Source organism: Nomascus leucogenys, chromosome 11 (assembly GCF_006542625.1).
Source record: "Nomascus leucogenys isolate Asia chromosome 11, Asia_NLE_v1, whole genome shotgun sequence".
Classification (NCBI taxonomy): Eukaryota; Metazoa; Chordata; class Mammalia; order Primates; family Hylobatidae; genus Nomascus; species Nomascus leucogenys.
This window is the reverse complement of record NC_044391.1, coordinates 26355813-26371502: the sequence shown is the minus strand read 5'-3', so window position 1 is coordinate 26371502 and position 15690 is coordinate 26355813. Positions and strand designations below refer to the sequence as shown.

The 15690-nt window shown below is 39.5% G+C and overlaps 1 protein-coding gene across 6 annotated transcripts in view; it reads right to left on the bottom strand.

The window, feature by feature from the left end:
* DYNC1I1 (dynein cytoplasmic 1 intermediate chain 1) overlaps nt 1-15690 on the bottom strand; it is a 318572-nt gene that overhangs the window by 214889 nt on the left and 87993 nt on the right. For all 6 annotated transcript variants that reach the window (XM_003252524.4, XM_030822121.1, XM_030822119.1 and 3 more), the window contains one exon: nt 12111-12226. In XM_003252524.4, the coding sequence (XP_003252572.1) occupies nt 12111-12226 (116 nt within the window). The remainder of the gene's footprint in view (nt 1-12110; nt 12227-15690) is intronic.

Here is a 15690-nt window from a genome sequence, read left to right as displayed (position 1 = left end):
GGAAATGGGGAACATACTGAAGGAAACAGGAAAGGAAGGAAATTTTAAATGGTTCTGCTGAAGATAAGAAAATACATATGAATATGGCGTCCTCAGCCAGAGCATATATCAAACAAATGGGAGCTATGAGGGTAGCAATGTGCAACACAAATCCCACCCCTGTGAACAGTAAATAAATTATAAACTCATACACATTTAACCATATTTTGTTTCTTACCTTGGAACTAATATTATCCAGAGAACTATTCGATGCATGACCATATGCCTGACCCAAACTGCTTACTTAATCAGGAAATGTGAATGGGCTGCCAGGGGCTGCCATATGACACTAGAGAATAATCAGGTAGAGGGAATCAAAGGCTATTCTCACTTGCTTTGAGCCATCGGTTCAACCTTATTTCCCATTACCAGAAAAATAATTAGCCTGAGCCTCCAGTATGCCACACTCATGGTGAAAACAAACACTTGCTCTATTGATCACAAGAAAACAAATGACACACTACAAGTTTTGAGCTATTGAAAGAGATCATTTGTTCCCGAATAGTCCAAGAACTACCTTCCTTTAGGCAAAGGAAAGTTTTTCAGTCTGATATATTTTACTGCAACAAAATCATCTGAAGTGTTATCAAAACTGGAATGCTGTGCTAACAATTTTACAGAAAATCTTATTTCATGCTATGGCTTTATGGTAATAGTGATCAAGTTTTACTTTCTTTTTTTTCTTTTTCCTTTTCAAATAAGTCATCAAGTATAGCAAGCTTCCTGGCTCTCTTCCCTCACAAACCTACACAGTTAGTACCTTCACACACAGGCTCAGCATTGACACACATTCATAGAGAATTAAAAGGATTTCAGGGCTCAGCATCAAGGTGACTTTATTGCTGCTTCCACTCTGACCCTGTAATCCACTTCTACAAATGGGCTCTTTCCTTGTTCCTAGAATATAACCCTCTCCCTTCTGCCTAAGTTACTCTTTCTTGTGTAATTACCTATGGTCATTAATATTATCTTCAGTACTTTGATTTCTTCAGAACTGACATCTTGACATAATTTTCCTTCTACTGTTTGAGATTCTTAAGAGGACCAAATAAATAGCATCCAAATGAGAAACAAGGGAAAGATGAAAAATGGAGGGAGGCCAAAATAACATTTTCATTGTTGATAAAGAACAAGTGAAAATGCAGGTTATAGGAGGCTGAGATGGGCGGATCATGAGGGTCAGGAGTCGAGACCAGCCTGGCCAACATGGTGAAACCCCATCTCTACTAAAAATACAAAAATTAGCCGGGCACGGTGGTGTGCACCTGTAATCCCAGCTACTCGGGAGGCTGAGGCAGGAGAATCGTTTGAACTTAGGAGGCGGAGGTTGCAGTGAGCTGAGATCACATCACTGTACTCCAGCCTGGGTGACAGAGCAAGACTCTGTCTCAAAAAAAAAAAAAAAAAAAAAGGAAGAAAATGTAGGTTATGAAGAAAGCCAAATGGATCTGCTAATTGATTTTCCTGAAATAGGCAGACTTACCCACTCTCTCACAGGTAAGGCTGGACCTGACAGGCATCCCCTCTTGCATGTGACTTGAGTATGACTCATGGCACAGAGGAGAAGAAAGTAACTTGTAACCCCTACAGGTACGCTGGCTCTCCCAGGAAAAAACCTGGAGATGGCCTGAAACTGCCCAGGTCGTTTATTCAAACCTACCAATTGGATAAATGATTCCACCTCCTCTGGGGGTGGAGTATGCAGGGTAGAGTGGAGTGGTAAAGGGGTGGCAAGAAGCTAAGAGTATTCCACGAACGGACTTCACATTGGAAGAAACATCAGATGTGGACAGGAAGTGTGTTCAGTTGGTGGAATTCTCTCTTACCATGTGGGAGGACTGGGTTAGATTTCCAGGCAATGTACCAAGGTGTTGGGGTTTTGAAATAGTACCACTTTTTCCTGTCCAAGTTCTGAATTAATTGAAAAATAAGAACAGGAATAAAACAAATAAAGGCCAAACTATCATCATTACTAGCAATAAGGAATAGGTCGACAATTATAAGTTACTGTGAAAGTAAAACTGGACTTACTACTTCTTCCGTCCAGATTCTAGACCTTGGAACAGCTCCTATATGGCAGAGCAAACACTTAACTCTAACTGGTCTGGGGAGAACGTTAGTATAAATAGACCAAATTCTTCATGCTTAGAACCATTGATAAGTTAGTTACATCCAATCAAAATATGTTGGACAATTACCTTCCTACAATTCTCTCTCTATTAGGAGGAGAAAAGAAAGGCATACAAGGTAGAAGTTTGAGGGAAGCTTGCTCTTTCTGGATACCAGAAAAAGGGAAGTAGGCATTCCTCTCTTAATGTATCCCCCATGAAGCCTAGGTCATATGGTTGAATTTCTAATGCCTTCAACTAGATATCCCAGATTTTGACCCTTAACTGTCTAAAATGTATGGAGGCCACACAGAGCTCTCCTGCCCTTATTTGCATGTCTTTGACTGGTTATTTGTTATGACTTTCTTTCTTGCTTTATGCCACAAGAGCTAAGCATGGCTCTCTTTTTACTGTTTGATCATTTTATCACTTACTTTACTTTTGCTGTTCCTCTCCCCATAACTACTTCTTCTTCAGTTCTCTACTATCCCCAAAATATAAGACTCTTTTTCATTTAAGAGTTTTAATGCTAGTTACTATAGACTATAGGATTTCAGCAAAAAAAAGAACAACGGAGAATTTCTGTAAATAACAAAGCGCTCCCCCTCACCTTCTTTGTGCTGTTATTAGAAAATATATGACTTTTCTATAAGTTATAGGCTGAATAATACAATTATATGTATAGTGTTTTATATCATTGCTATTTAAATAAGTTAAGAGAAGGAAAAGAAAAAAGAAATATGTATGTATACTATCTTTTATAGTTACGTAGCTACCTCTACTTGAGCTCTTTGTTTTTCCCTATAGATTTGAATTACTCTCTGGGGTCAGTCACTTTCAGTCTGAATAACTTTCTTTTATATTTCTTGTAAGGTGGGTCTGTGACTACAAATTATCTCAATGATTATCTGTGAATGTTTTTATTTTACCTTCATTTTTGAAAGATAGCTTTGCTGGGTAGTGATTCTTGACTGATAGTTGTGTTTTTTTTTCTTTTTTTCTTTGAGCACTAGGAATACACCACACTACTGTCTTCTGGTCATCATTATTTCTGATAAGAAGTCAGCAGTTTATCTTATTGAGGTTCTCTTGTAAGTGAAAATTCATTTTCTCCTGCTGCTTTCAGGATATTTTCCTTGTCTTTGGGTTTCAGCATTTGTACTATGCTGTGTCTGTTGGAACTATTTGCTTTAATCTTACTTGGAGTTTAGAGCCTCTTAGGTTTATAGTTAAAGTTTTTCATCAAATTTGAGAAATTCTATTCAATTATTTATTTGAGTATTTTCTACTCCTTTTTCTTTGATCTATCCTTCTGGCATTCCTGTTACAGGTAGGCTGATTTGCTTAATGCTATCCCACATTTCTCTGAGGATCTCTTAGTTTTTCTTCATTGTTTATCCTTTCTCATCTTCAGACTGCATACTCCCTATCAGTCTATCTTGAACTTTGCTAATTCTTTTCTTCTATTAGTTCAATGTTTGTTTATGTGCCTTTAATGAATTTTTCACTTCAGTTTTTGTACTGAACTCTAGAATTTACATTTGGTTCTTTTTTTTTCCAAAAAATTTCTAGCTCTGTGTTGACATTCTCTATTTGGTGAAATATAGTAACCATACTTTCATTTACTTCATTAGTATGGTTTCTTTTAGTTCTTTGAAAAAACACATACACACATACACAACTTTGAAGTCTTTGTTAAATCCATCTAGTTGCTCTCACAGGCAGTTTCTGTTGCCTGCTTCCCTGCCTGTGTAGGGGTCAGACTTTCTGGTTTCTTTGCCTCATATTTCTTTTTTTAAGAAATTGACTTTGATAATATATTGTAGCAGCACTGGATACCAGTCCCCCCAACCCCCAGGTTTGTCATTGTTATTTGCTTGCTTATTTGTTTAGTGATTGGTTGGGCTATTTTGGTGAAGTCTGTTCTCCCCTGTCCTCCCATAGTGTGAATCCTCTCATACTGATCCTGGAAGGGCGCAGCCTTGGGCATGTGCATAGTTATCCTGCGGTAACAGGTTTTTGTAGTCCGTTTAGCAGTTCCTTTCTCTGATCACATCAACTGTTCAGTTTCACTAATTGCTGCCACTGAGTTCCATAATTGTTGCTCTATAGTTTTCAACACTGTCCTGGGGCATAAATTTCTCCACAGGTTGAAATGAGCCTGAATTTAATTTACAGTTTTCGAGACCAGTTTTTGAGATGTGTTGTGATCCCAGAAGGGCTCTTCTTAGCTGTCTGTTTTCCTGGTTCTGTCTGGTAAGCTAGCTATGTTTCAGTTTATCTACACATTTAGCACTCCTACCAGTCTTTTCCTAATTGCTTTACACCACAATCTTGATTGTTTTGAGGATGCCCTTAGGCTTGAACATTGAAAATCATGTTAGCTCTTTTGAGAAGAGATTCTGAGCTCTCTGATTTTGACCTGCCTCTCTCCCTGGTCAAAATCTTTGCACCAAGATTCTGGAGCTGGGGGAGGGGACAATGGCACACTTCTTTCTGAGTGACACCCTTGCTTTAGCAGCTGGCTGTGTGGGAGAGTGGGGTGCTGCTATTGCTTCCAGTCTACTTAGCTTGCTTTTCCCACCATGAAACCTCTGCTTTACACATGAGCCATGGTGAAGAGAATTGGGGTCCCATGTTCTCAGCATGTTGAACCCAAGGTAAAATCTCCATCCCTCAAGTTAGTGTTGGGCTGAAAAAGGGAGTCCCCACCTTGTACTCACACTTGCTTGGAACTTATCTTCTGAAACAAGTAGCTGGGGCAGTATGAGAAATGCTAATGTCTTGCCTCTTCCAGGAAGATACAATAGCTCTCCAAGTGGGAGCTGGCAGGAGAGGTAGCCCTGTGTTCTCTGCTGCATCCACCTGAAGTAGTTTCCTTAAAGCTGAATTGGGGGTAAGGAGGGAATGGAGTATGGTTCAAATACCATAGAATCTTCCTGTTTTTACCAAGTTGTAATTAGTTTTATTAGATAAGTGTTTTTCTTTCTTCTTTCTTTCTTTCTTTCTTTCTTTCTTTCTTTCTTTCTTTCTTTCTTTCTTTCTCTTTCTTTTTTACTTGCCATATGCTATTAGGACTGCTCCCAGATACTTTAAATAGTTGTGCGGTTTTGTTGTTGTTGTTTATCATTTTTACCAATTTTACTGGGAAGTAGATTCATGGAGCATCTCACATGCTCCACGTGCTCCATCTCTCGTGTCTACTTTATGCTGGAAGTGGAACCTTAGATGTTTCTTAAGTAAGTCAACATAGCAGTTGTTACTCTCCGGGGAATTAAAGGTTTGCTATGCCTTGTAATATTATTTAGTTCTGCTATTTCTTGACTGTGTCATTGATTATGAGAGGTAGGCAAAAACAATTTTTGTGTGTAGTGGGGCTTATATTTGAAAATTATTAATATGCTTTTCTGTTTGTCTTTGTGAATATAATGATATTCACCCTAGTGTACCTAGGGCATTTATTTGCCAGTAGAGAGATTAGAATTGATATAGAATGAAAATAAAACAGCTAAGGTAAAACTCAGCTTCCATCTCAAAAAATTGAATTTTGTAATCCCACTGTAGTTTGAGGGCCAAGTTTAATTGAGGGAGAAAGGATATTCCAGTTTTTTTCCTTACCATTTAAAATATAAATAACTACCCAGATCACTCCTTCCATCCAGAACAGTAAAACCTTGAGACTCCATGGTAGAATGAAGATATAAATTGAAAGAAGTTAAACAGGGGAATTTATTTCCAGATAGGAGCATTTTGGAAGAAGAGACAAAGTTTCAGATATATCTGGATTTTCACTTTCTGGGGGAAGCATTAGGAGAGGTGGAGTGTTAAACTAAGAGGAGAATGAGCACAGGGTTCTTGAACCACACTCCTTTTTTGGGAATCTGAAAAGAGACCACCATGCAGTAGATCTTATTCACCATAGGCATCTGAGCCTCCCTGGGGGTGACTGGCATGATAAGACTGAGAGAAGAACAGGTGAGGACCTCCCTTAAATATTCTGAGGCATGGGCACTAAAGTGAGAGTCAGTATGCCAAGAGATCTGCTGTGGTGGATAAAGGCATGGCATGGGCTGAAGATAGACCTCTAGGATAGAGAAAGCACAAGGCATCGGCTCAAGGTCTGGAGACCATGACAGCTGAGAGGAGACTAAATCATCAAAAGAGAGATAGCCAATGCTCCCTAGGAACATTGCCACACTAAGCCAAAAGGACAAATCACAAGTTCACCAGCTACACACTCTAACACAGGGTGCCAGTGCCCAGGTGGACAAAGGACATCATGCCAGAGGGCAACAGATGTCAGCCAGCATGCTGCCAGGGGCTAGCACAAGGCCAGAGTCCCTCATCCTCCCTATCTCCACCAAGGCCATTAGATCACGTAAACCTCATCTTTCTTCCTTCTACAGTTGGTCATGATCTCAGAGAGAGATGCAGATGAGAGGGGGACTCTATGAGTTTGGGCGTTTCTACCCAAGATTAATGGAACATACTAACAGGGACTGTTTAAAAGATGTGAACTAAAGTTGTTTGTTTTGTATATTTTCTCCGTGTCATCTAGTAGTATTATAAATGGCTGAAGATAAAATAAAGGAACTGCATTCTCTCTGCACCTCTGATTTATAAGGTGAGTAAATTCTAGCAATGCTACAAGCGTAATAATGTATTTGAGTGTGCTGAACACATAATAAATATTATTTTTCTCTTTACCTCCCTTTTTTTTCTTTTTCTTACACCAAAGTGGGCAGTTTTCCAATATATATTCTTGGCCACTTAGCATCCAAACACCCATTGTTCTAAAAGGAAGGATATAAAAATAGATCAAAGTTGAGTCATAGCATCCCCAAATATTATGGGAAGCTGAACTGGGGCAGTTATTTCTCTGCCTTGTCCCTCACAGCCAACACAGGGGCATGTAAACTAGTCCAGGCTAATGGACTCCCTTGAGGGAACACTGTCAAGAGGCAGAGAGAGTTAGAGGTTTCCAAGCCAGCAGTGACTACAGAGTTTAAATCATGAGCCTAACAGAGAGTATCCAGTGACAGGAAGTCAGGAGGCTCAGGTCTTATAACCAGGAATGTTCACTGGTATGATCTTGCTGTGTTAGCTGCTTTCTTAGTCTGCTCAGGCTTCCATGAAAAATAGCATAAACTGGGTGGCTTAAACAAGGACAATTTATCTTCTCACAGTTCTGGAAGCTGGGAAGTCCAAGATCAAGGTGCCAGCCAGTTCATTTTCTGGTGAAAGCTCTCTTTCTGGCTCGCAGACAGCTGCCTTCTTGCTGTGTCCTCACATGGCCTTTCCTCGGTGAATGCACACACAGGGAGAAAGATCTCTCTCTCTCTCTTCCTTTTCTAATAAGGCCACCAATTAGAGATCCTACCCTTATGACTTCATTTAACCTTAATTACCTCCTAAAAGCCCTATTTCCAAATATAGTCATATTAGGGGTTAAACCTTCAATATATGAATTGTGGGGATACACAATCCAGTCCATAGCAGCTACCTAATTTACTTTTTATTTCAAACCTAATGCTCTGGCTTTTTTTTTTTTTTGTCAATTCTATCAAGTATCTCATATCTTCTCAACAAACCTTTTTTCTGTTTAAATTTAATTAGAGTTAGTTTCTATTGTCAGCAACCACAAACTCAGTCTGGTACAGAAACTACCATCAGGAGATAGTCACGTGGGAAGCTGATACTGGTTATCTGCCATAGCTGATGCTAAAGAAAATGAAAATTCAGTAAGAGTTCAGGAATGGGAATCTGTCAGCTGTAATAAATAGCTACATAATTTTTCTTCTATGGTGATCTTTAATGAAGTGTCCATTGAAAAGAAGGATTTAGGGGATCAAATTTTCACTGCTATTGAATAGTGTGAATGGCATGAAGAATTTAAAGACACTAGGGTGAGGTGGATACTTCTAATGGGACTGGACAGCTTTTAGAAATAGATGGCAGGTGGAAGTCTCTACATTTTAGATCTAGGCATAGACCTGCGGACTTTCTCTGCTTGTGATAAGTATCTACAAAAATGTCAAAGTCAAATGCAAAGTTTAAATTCTGTGGGTTTCTGAATAAGGTCTGTGGAATTGCTAGTGTCACCAGGTGACTTATGTGAAAGTGACAGCAATGATCAGGAAATAATGGGAAATTGAATGTAGGTAAGAATACGGAGGCCTGGGAGTACCTCCAAACCATATTCTACACTAAGCATTGCTCGACCTACCGCCTTTCTCTTTGCATCTTCATCATCCTACATCAGGGCTGAGCCAGTTCTCTATTTGTAGCCCTTGACAATCTCACCTTCAACATGGAGCATCATGTCAGCAGGACCCGGAGAGGAAGCTGTAGCTGGTACCTTTAAGACCTAGTTAAGACATTATGTAGGCCAGAGGATGGAGGAAAAATCTTTGAAAACATAAGGACTCACTACCTTAAGAAAGTCTCTATTGGTCAAGTCATCTGGTAAACTCCAAAGTATATGTGAATACCTTAATTCTCTAATACTAAGAGTTGAAATGCTTACTGGGTCATTCTGGGTTTTGCAGGCAACATGTTCAATGTTTGCACCTACTTATTCAATCCACTTACCCAGTGGTTTGAAAGTTTTTACTTTCAAATGGCTATACTACTTGGAAATTATGGTCCAGATGACCCAATGGTGCCCCAAGTGTCTATGGCAAATCAAACAAATGTCCCTAAGAGATGAGTCTCAGGAGAGGTGCTTAGATTTTAGAATAATAATGTGGCCTCTTTATTGCATTACTACTCTCCCTTTGAGAGAGATGTCTTGGTTTGCTACTGGGCCTGAGTAGAGATTAAACCTGGACCCCAAGATACCAGGTGACTATCAAAACAAACTATGCATTATGTACCAGGTTGTAGAAATTTCCTCCTCCTTCCTCCAGTGTGGCTTGCATCTTTCCAGCAGATTAAAAAATTCTCATTCCCCCAGGGGGACCACAGTGAACTTGGTATTTCTAGAGACATCTGGCATTATCTTTGTCATTCAACAGCATTTCTTGGGTACTTAGGATAAGCTACGCACTTACTCACTATAATAAAGATGCAAAAGACTGGCTCCCTAAGCCCAGGACCTCATGGCTGGTACAGAAATGGGTTCATAATAGGCAACAGAGAGGCAGCCTTGGAGGGGACCATAATTTCTTTTTCCTTTCTTGCTGCTTGGGAATAAAATTATGTGTCTAAAATATATTAGGGCAAAGGTATCCTTCTCTAAGTCAGTGTTGCCCATTCTTGGCCTTCTTTCCCTGCAGAGAAGGAAGGTCTAACCTTGTTGAAAGAACAGTATTCATGGAGACTTTATACTTAAATCTTGCTTATTTATATCACTGTCTGGAGTGTTTCTCATAACAGATCATTATGATCAAAAATTAATACCTACTATGATGAGAATGTTCACTACAGTGCACAGTACAGAAAGGATGCTTAAGCTTGGGCAAATCCAAAGTACCTTCCCCTTCATTTTCAAAAGTAAAATGGGAATGTGTAAGAACTTGAATGCACTAGACTCCACTATAGGCAGAACAAATCAATGCTCTGAGATCATTAGTTTGAATATCATTAAACTGTCCGCAGTCAAACAATGACAAAAAATAATCAGCATGTCTTCCTACATTATGGGCAACAGCAAGCCAAAGTGGATGTTATATATGCCAGAGCTTCAAATGTTAGCCACCCAAGAGCCTCATTGTGTCATAAAATTCAGTAGTTGTTTCCTGCCGCTGAAAGGCGCAGTTGTCATGAAAACATTGCCACGGCTCAAACCCCACAGTGGAGCCAACCCACATCTGCCGCATGGTAGAACCTCATTGCCAACTGTCCACTGCTCCGCGCAGCTCTCCTGCCAACCACCTCCCCACAGCAGGTGAAAGTGAGCACCAGCACCCTCGATGGCCGGGCAGCCGGGTGACTGCCGGCAGCCAAGGGTCAAGGCATCATTGCCTGTGGTGAGCGGCAGTTTGCTGAACCCAAATCAAAAGGTTTTTCTGTCCAAATCCATCGGGGATTGCTTAAATGTCAAGAACTATGGTAGCTAGCTTTGGGTTCTGTATTGCGGAATCTGAACCATCTAAATGCCCTTCACCACAAAAAAGCTTGATGGATCTTGTGAACAAAACAGAAAGAACTTCTGCCAGTAGCTGAGAAATAAATTCCCCCTTTCCTGCTGCTTGGACCACAGCATAATGAGGGCTCCCAAGCTCTCCTTGCAGTAATAAAATGGAATCTACAGCCTTTTCCTTTTGATGTGTTCCAGTTTAAAACTTTAGAGCTGATGCCTTTTCATCCTTAATTTATCTTCCCTTGTAAATATTTCTTTACCACTTCCAATATCTTAAGTACACATTTTAAAAAATAATTCACTCCTTCTCCTATTTCAGTTGTATAACTTTATGCTATGGGTCAAGTTTTGGGCTAAATAAACATGCCTCCAGCTACAGCTCTGCAAATACCTCTGGCAGCAAATTAAGTCAAATGTTTTGGTTGGGTGGTAAGGATGTTTTTTAACGATCTTCCTGTTCTTGTCTGGAGGCCCAAGGATAGACTAGGTGAACTCTCACAGGCTTTTCTAATTTTGTATTTTTTTTTCTTTTCTTTCTTTCCCCCCTGCTAACTTTGTATTTTCAGCCACGTTAATATACAGGTCTCGTTTGTTCGGTTGGTTGGTTTAAAAGATCACCACCAGAGGGTGCTACTTGTTTGCTTCTAAAATTCATTTCACTGGGGCTTGAAAAATGGAGGTCCTGCTACTAAAGAATTGTCCCCACAACAGCTTGTATAGGAAAGATTTTCAGAACGCCTGATGGCACCCCGGACTTCAAGGAATCTGATTCACTTTGCTTTTGGCGTTATTTATTTAGAACCAAAACTGAAAACCTGTAGCTTGCACAAACAAAAATGCACAGATTTTTATATTTCCTGTAAATCACTAAGGGGGAAATGCTAATCATTTTTACATTTCATGGCTTTTGTCCATACTTAACTACATAACAACAAGGAACACAGAATTCCAACATCCTCTTCACCACATTGAAGAATAAAATAACATAAAGTAAAAAGAGTATTTGCTTTGCTATAACGTTAGCCTCTAACAATGAAACTTTCACTTATCCTATTTTCAAAATATATCCCCCTCTTCTGCTTTTGCATAATCTTGCTTTGATAAAGTTTTGAATTCTAGGAAGTATTTATCAACTTCAACTTCTCTCATGAGTGTATTTTTATGATTCTCTGATATCCGTATGTGACTTTTTCACTTGATATTTTTCTGGCATACACAAAGAAGGTATGGAGTTCAATTTCCATTCACCTATGTGGAGTTTGCATGGGAAAATACTTTTAAATTGTGGTCAGAAAATCTCATGTGTTGTCATCTCAATTGGCAAACCAAATCAGTGGTCAGCAAAGGTTTTCTGTAAAGGGCTAGGTTATAATAAAGATTTTAGGCTTTGTGAGCCATAAGGTCTCTTTCACAACTACTCAACCCTGCCACTGCAGCAAGAAAGTAACCACAGATGTCAATGGTTGGATGTGGCTGTATTCTAATAACACCTTATTTCTAGGAACAGGTGGTGGGCTATAGTTTGCTAACCCATGTAAATGATGAATCTTAATGTATGCTTAAGGTATTCTTATTGATAAAATTCAGCACTATTTCTATTATATTGTTCTTTGATGATTTTTGTTCTCCTCACATGATTTCGATGTAGTGAGATAAACCTCTTTAGTTTATCTAAGTTAAAGTTGCCAGGTCACTTGGAAGAGTATCACTGAGTTCCCTCTCCATAGCTTTCAAACTCAGAGGAGGCTTTGGCTTTCAGTGTCATTATGTTTGTATCCCATGAAGAGCTCTTATGGTAAGAGGAAATCAACAAGAAAGATGTTACTTCCCAGCGATTTCTCCAGAGATAATATGGAAAGTAAGCCAAAGACATAGTTTACCTTCAGACTGATGTGTGGCAAGAGGAGTCTGGGTCTCCTTTGAGTAGGACACTACTTCCCTTGGCAGGAAATCCACTTGGGTGACCTTTGACACGCCCAGTTTATGCAGTCTTCTTCTGTAAGTAACAAAGAATAAATGCTTAGAGAAGGGAGGCATTCCTTGTAGAAGAGCTATCAGTAATAAAAGAAAGCACTAAAACAAACAAACCACAAATACCCTCAGCTTCTGAGTGCAAGGGGCAGGATCATGAAGCAGAACTGGCTCTGGGCTGGAAGTCAGGACACGTGGGCTCTTGGCCCACATTGGCCCTAATGGGCTGGGTGATGTCAGATAAGACCCTCAGCTTTCCTATCTGTAAAGTCTTGGTCCAGCTTACATGAGACCTCTTCCATTCTGAGCATCCCAGATTCTACTTGGTTAAAATTTATTGAGGGAACTTTCATTTGCAATACAGGATTCTAGTCTCTTAGGAAAGGAGAAAAGGAAAGTAATGCTTCTTAAATTTGAAAAAAAAAAAGAGAGGTGTGTTCCTTAGTGGTGTAACACATTCTCTGTCATAGCAGTGAGGGGATTATATTTAAAGAATGAATATAACACTTCTCATTTCTGCAGAATAGGAACTAACACAGATCAGCATGTGAATTTGCTTGAAAGACACATTGATACAGCACAGATGAGTGAAAGGGGGCACTGGGCTCAGAGTGATAAAGCCTTAGCACACCATTCCAGACCTAACCGTGACCATGTAAGAAACCATTTCTGAATATTTATGTAGCACTTGAAGGGTTTTCAGGGGTCGTTAGATTCATTAGGTTACGTGCCTTTATGACACCTCTACGAAGTATGTGGATAGATGTTATAATCTCCATTTTAGAGATGAGGATAGTGAGATTCCGTTAAGAGATGTGCCCAAGTATATACAACTCGTAAATTGTAGAAGAAAGGTTATGAGTCTTGGTCTGTTGTTTTTCTACCAACTCAAACTCCTAACTAAGGTTCTTACTGGTGAGTTCTTGAGTTACTGCAAAAATCAGAAGTGCCTCCTAAGACACCCAGGAAGCATCCAGTCGTGGAGGTATAATAGTATCACCTGGTGGTTAAATACTTAACCCCTAGCCCCACCATTTACCAGCGTGTGTCTCATCTTGAACAAGTTACTAATCTCTCTGTGCCTCAGCTTCCTCATCTGTAAAATGGAGACAGAGGTACTTTCTAATTGTTATGGGTAAAGTCTATGTACCACATACACATAATGCATATGCCACATATATATTATGTAGTCATATGTACATAATTTACAAACATATATATTTTAAAATAGCTTCTGGAACATTGTTTTTAGTATATAGTTATCATATTATTAGTATTAGACATATTCTACTATATTTCTAAAAATTTCCAGGCATGGAGTGTGTGCGTCTCTGTGAGAGAAAAAGAAAAAAAGGTACACTATCCATTTAGCCAAAATCTTGCATTCCCTAGTTCTCTAGGAGCAACAGAAGTATACTCTATGCATATTATTGTCCTTAATTGTTACTAGCGGATGGCACAGCCTTATTTCTTTTTCTTTAAATTATTATTAATAGAAATAAAGTGAGAAAATGCATGGCACAGTTAGAAATTTTCACATACAATTTCCCAAACACTGTAGGAAAACAAAAATTCTTCTTGTCTATGAATTACTAACAGAACTGAGATGAGATCTAAGATGTGCTCAAAGTAGGTACAAGCAAATAAACAAACAAACGCTGGTTAGAGGACAAGGCTCGCTGGCTGTCTCTGTGATCTAAGTGACCGTGACTGGAGCCCAGGCTCCACGCAGGCCTGGACCACACGGGCCTGTTTCACTGGGAGCTCTGAGCCACAGAATGCAAGAGAGTCCAGGCTGGGCCCAGGCTGAGCTTTGCACAAGTGACAAACCTTGCTCCCTTCTTCCACAGAAATGGAGAAAGCACATACCATGTATCAGAAACAAAATCACCAAATGAAGGAAAATCCTCAAAGTTTCAAAGTAAGACATTCAAGGTATTATTTTAAAACCTCCTTGGGTCAGAAAAGAATGTTTTCCTGCCTGAAATCGGTCTTTCTTGAAGCACCTAAAGAAGAAAACATGAAAAGACATCGCAGGACTGCTTGAGGCAAAGCCTCTCTGCTGCTTAGTAGCTCAGAGTGTCTTTCTGAGGCCCCAGTAGATCAGTCTTTATTATAAACAAAGAAGTGGAAAATAATCCACTTCAAATTGAGGCCACCCGAGCACAGAGAGGTCACCCGAAACCCTCAACCGCCCTGGGCACCTGCATGAGACCCAGGGAGCTCCAGCTCTGGTTAAGTGGTAGCTACATCTACAGGCAGGGATTCCAGGGCATCCTGCTAACATGACGTAAGCTGCAGCCCTATCTCATTTGGGACCAGCAACAGGTGCTGGGCAACAGGAGGCTGATGTGTAATTTGATACTCCACCATGGCGGACTGAAACCAGCAGGTGAGACCATACAGCACAATGGTGATGTCACACACTCATTCTGAAACTGGGTTCATAGTTCTGCTTTGAACATACAGCTGAATGGTAGGGGGAAGCTTTGGACAAGTGACAAACTTCTCTAAGCCTCATGTTTCTTATCTGTAAAACGGGTACCTGTCATTGAATTGTGAGGACTGATGCTTATATAGCACTTAGTTTAGTGCCTGGTATATATCAAGTGGCTCTTGGCTCAAGCAGCTCTACTTACTTTAATTTATCTGTTCTGACGATTGTAATAATGTTTATATTTGTAAAAGAAAATCAGAGAAAGCAGATTTGGCAGTGTCCTAAATTAAAGATTCCTTAAGATAGTAGAGTTGAAGATAATCTCTGACAATAAAATGAGAATCATACTCCTAATTTCTTTATATGGGCACATGGATAGGACGTGGCTGCTTGGGAGAGTTCATTTGCTTTTCCTTAACTTCTTTTCCTTTGAAATGTCTGTTTTCAAAATGTAGGTGGAGTAAGTGTGCTTATCCCACTAAAACAAAACCTTTTCTTTTCTCAACAATCATTGAAAAGTTTCAACCAGTTTTTCACTGATGCTATGTTTGTGAGTTCAGGGTCCGACTTGTACCTAAGACATCAAAAATAAATAAAAGCTGAGTTGTCATCATTAGATTTTCCCAATGTACTGATCAGCTGACACACTGATAAGCTTGTGGTTCTTCTGGCTTGAGGGTGAATCTGTCTCAAATAATTTATAATTTTAAAGCAATTCCTTATAACACTTCTTAGAGGGTACTGGTAGGTTACTGTATCTTTCCGTATGATCTCTGGATGGATGAAGCTGCATTTATATCAAATGCTTTTATTCTTTATGCCTATTTTGCTGCTGTTTCAGTAACCAGGGACTTACAATATGCCAAACACTTTTCATACATCATCTTATTTTATCCTCATTAAAATTTTATATCATATTCCAGTTTTACAGATGAGAAAACTGAGGCTCAAGTGATGTTAAGAAATTTTCCAAAATCACAAAGGTAGTGACAGAGTTGGGCTTTGGCTCTATGCAAGAGTAAGTCCCAGGGCCATGTACTTAAAAACTTTGA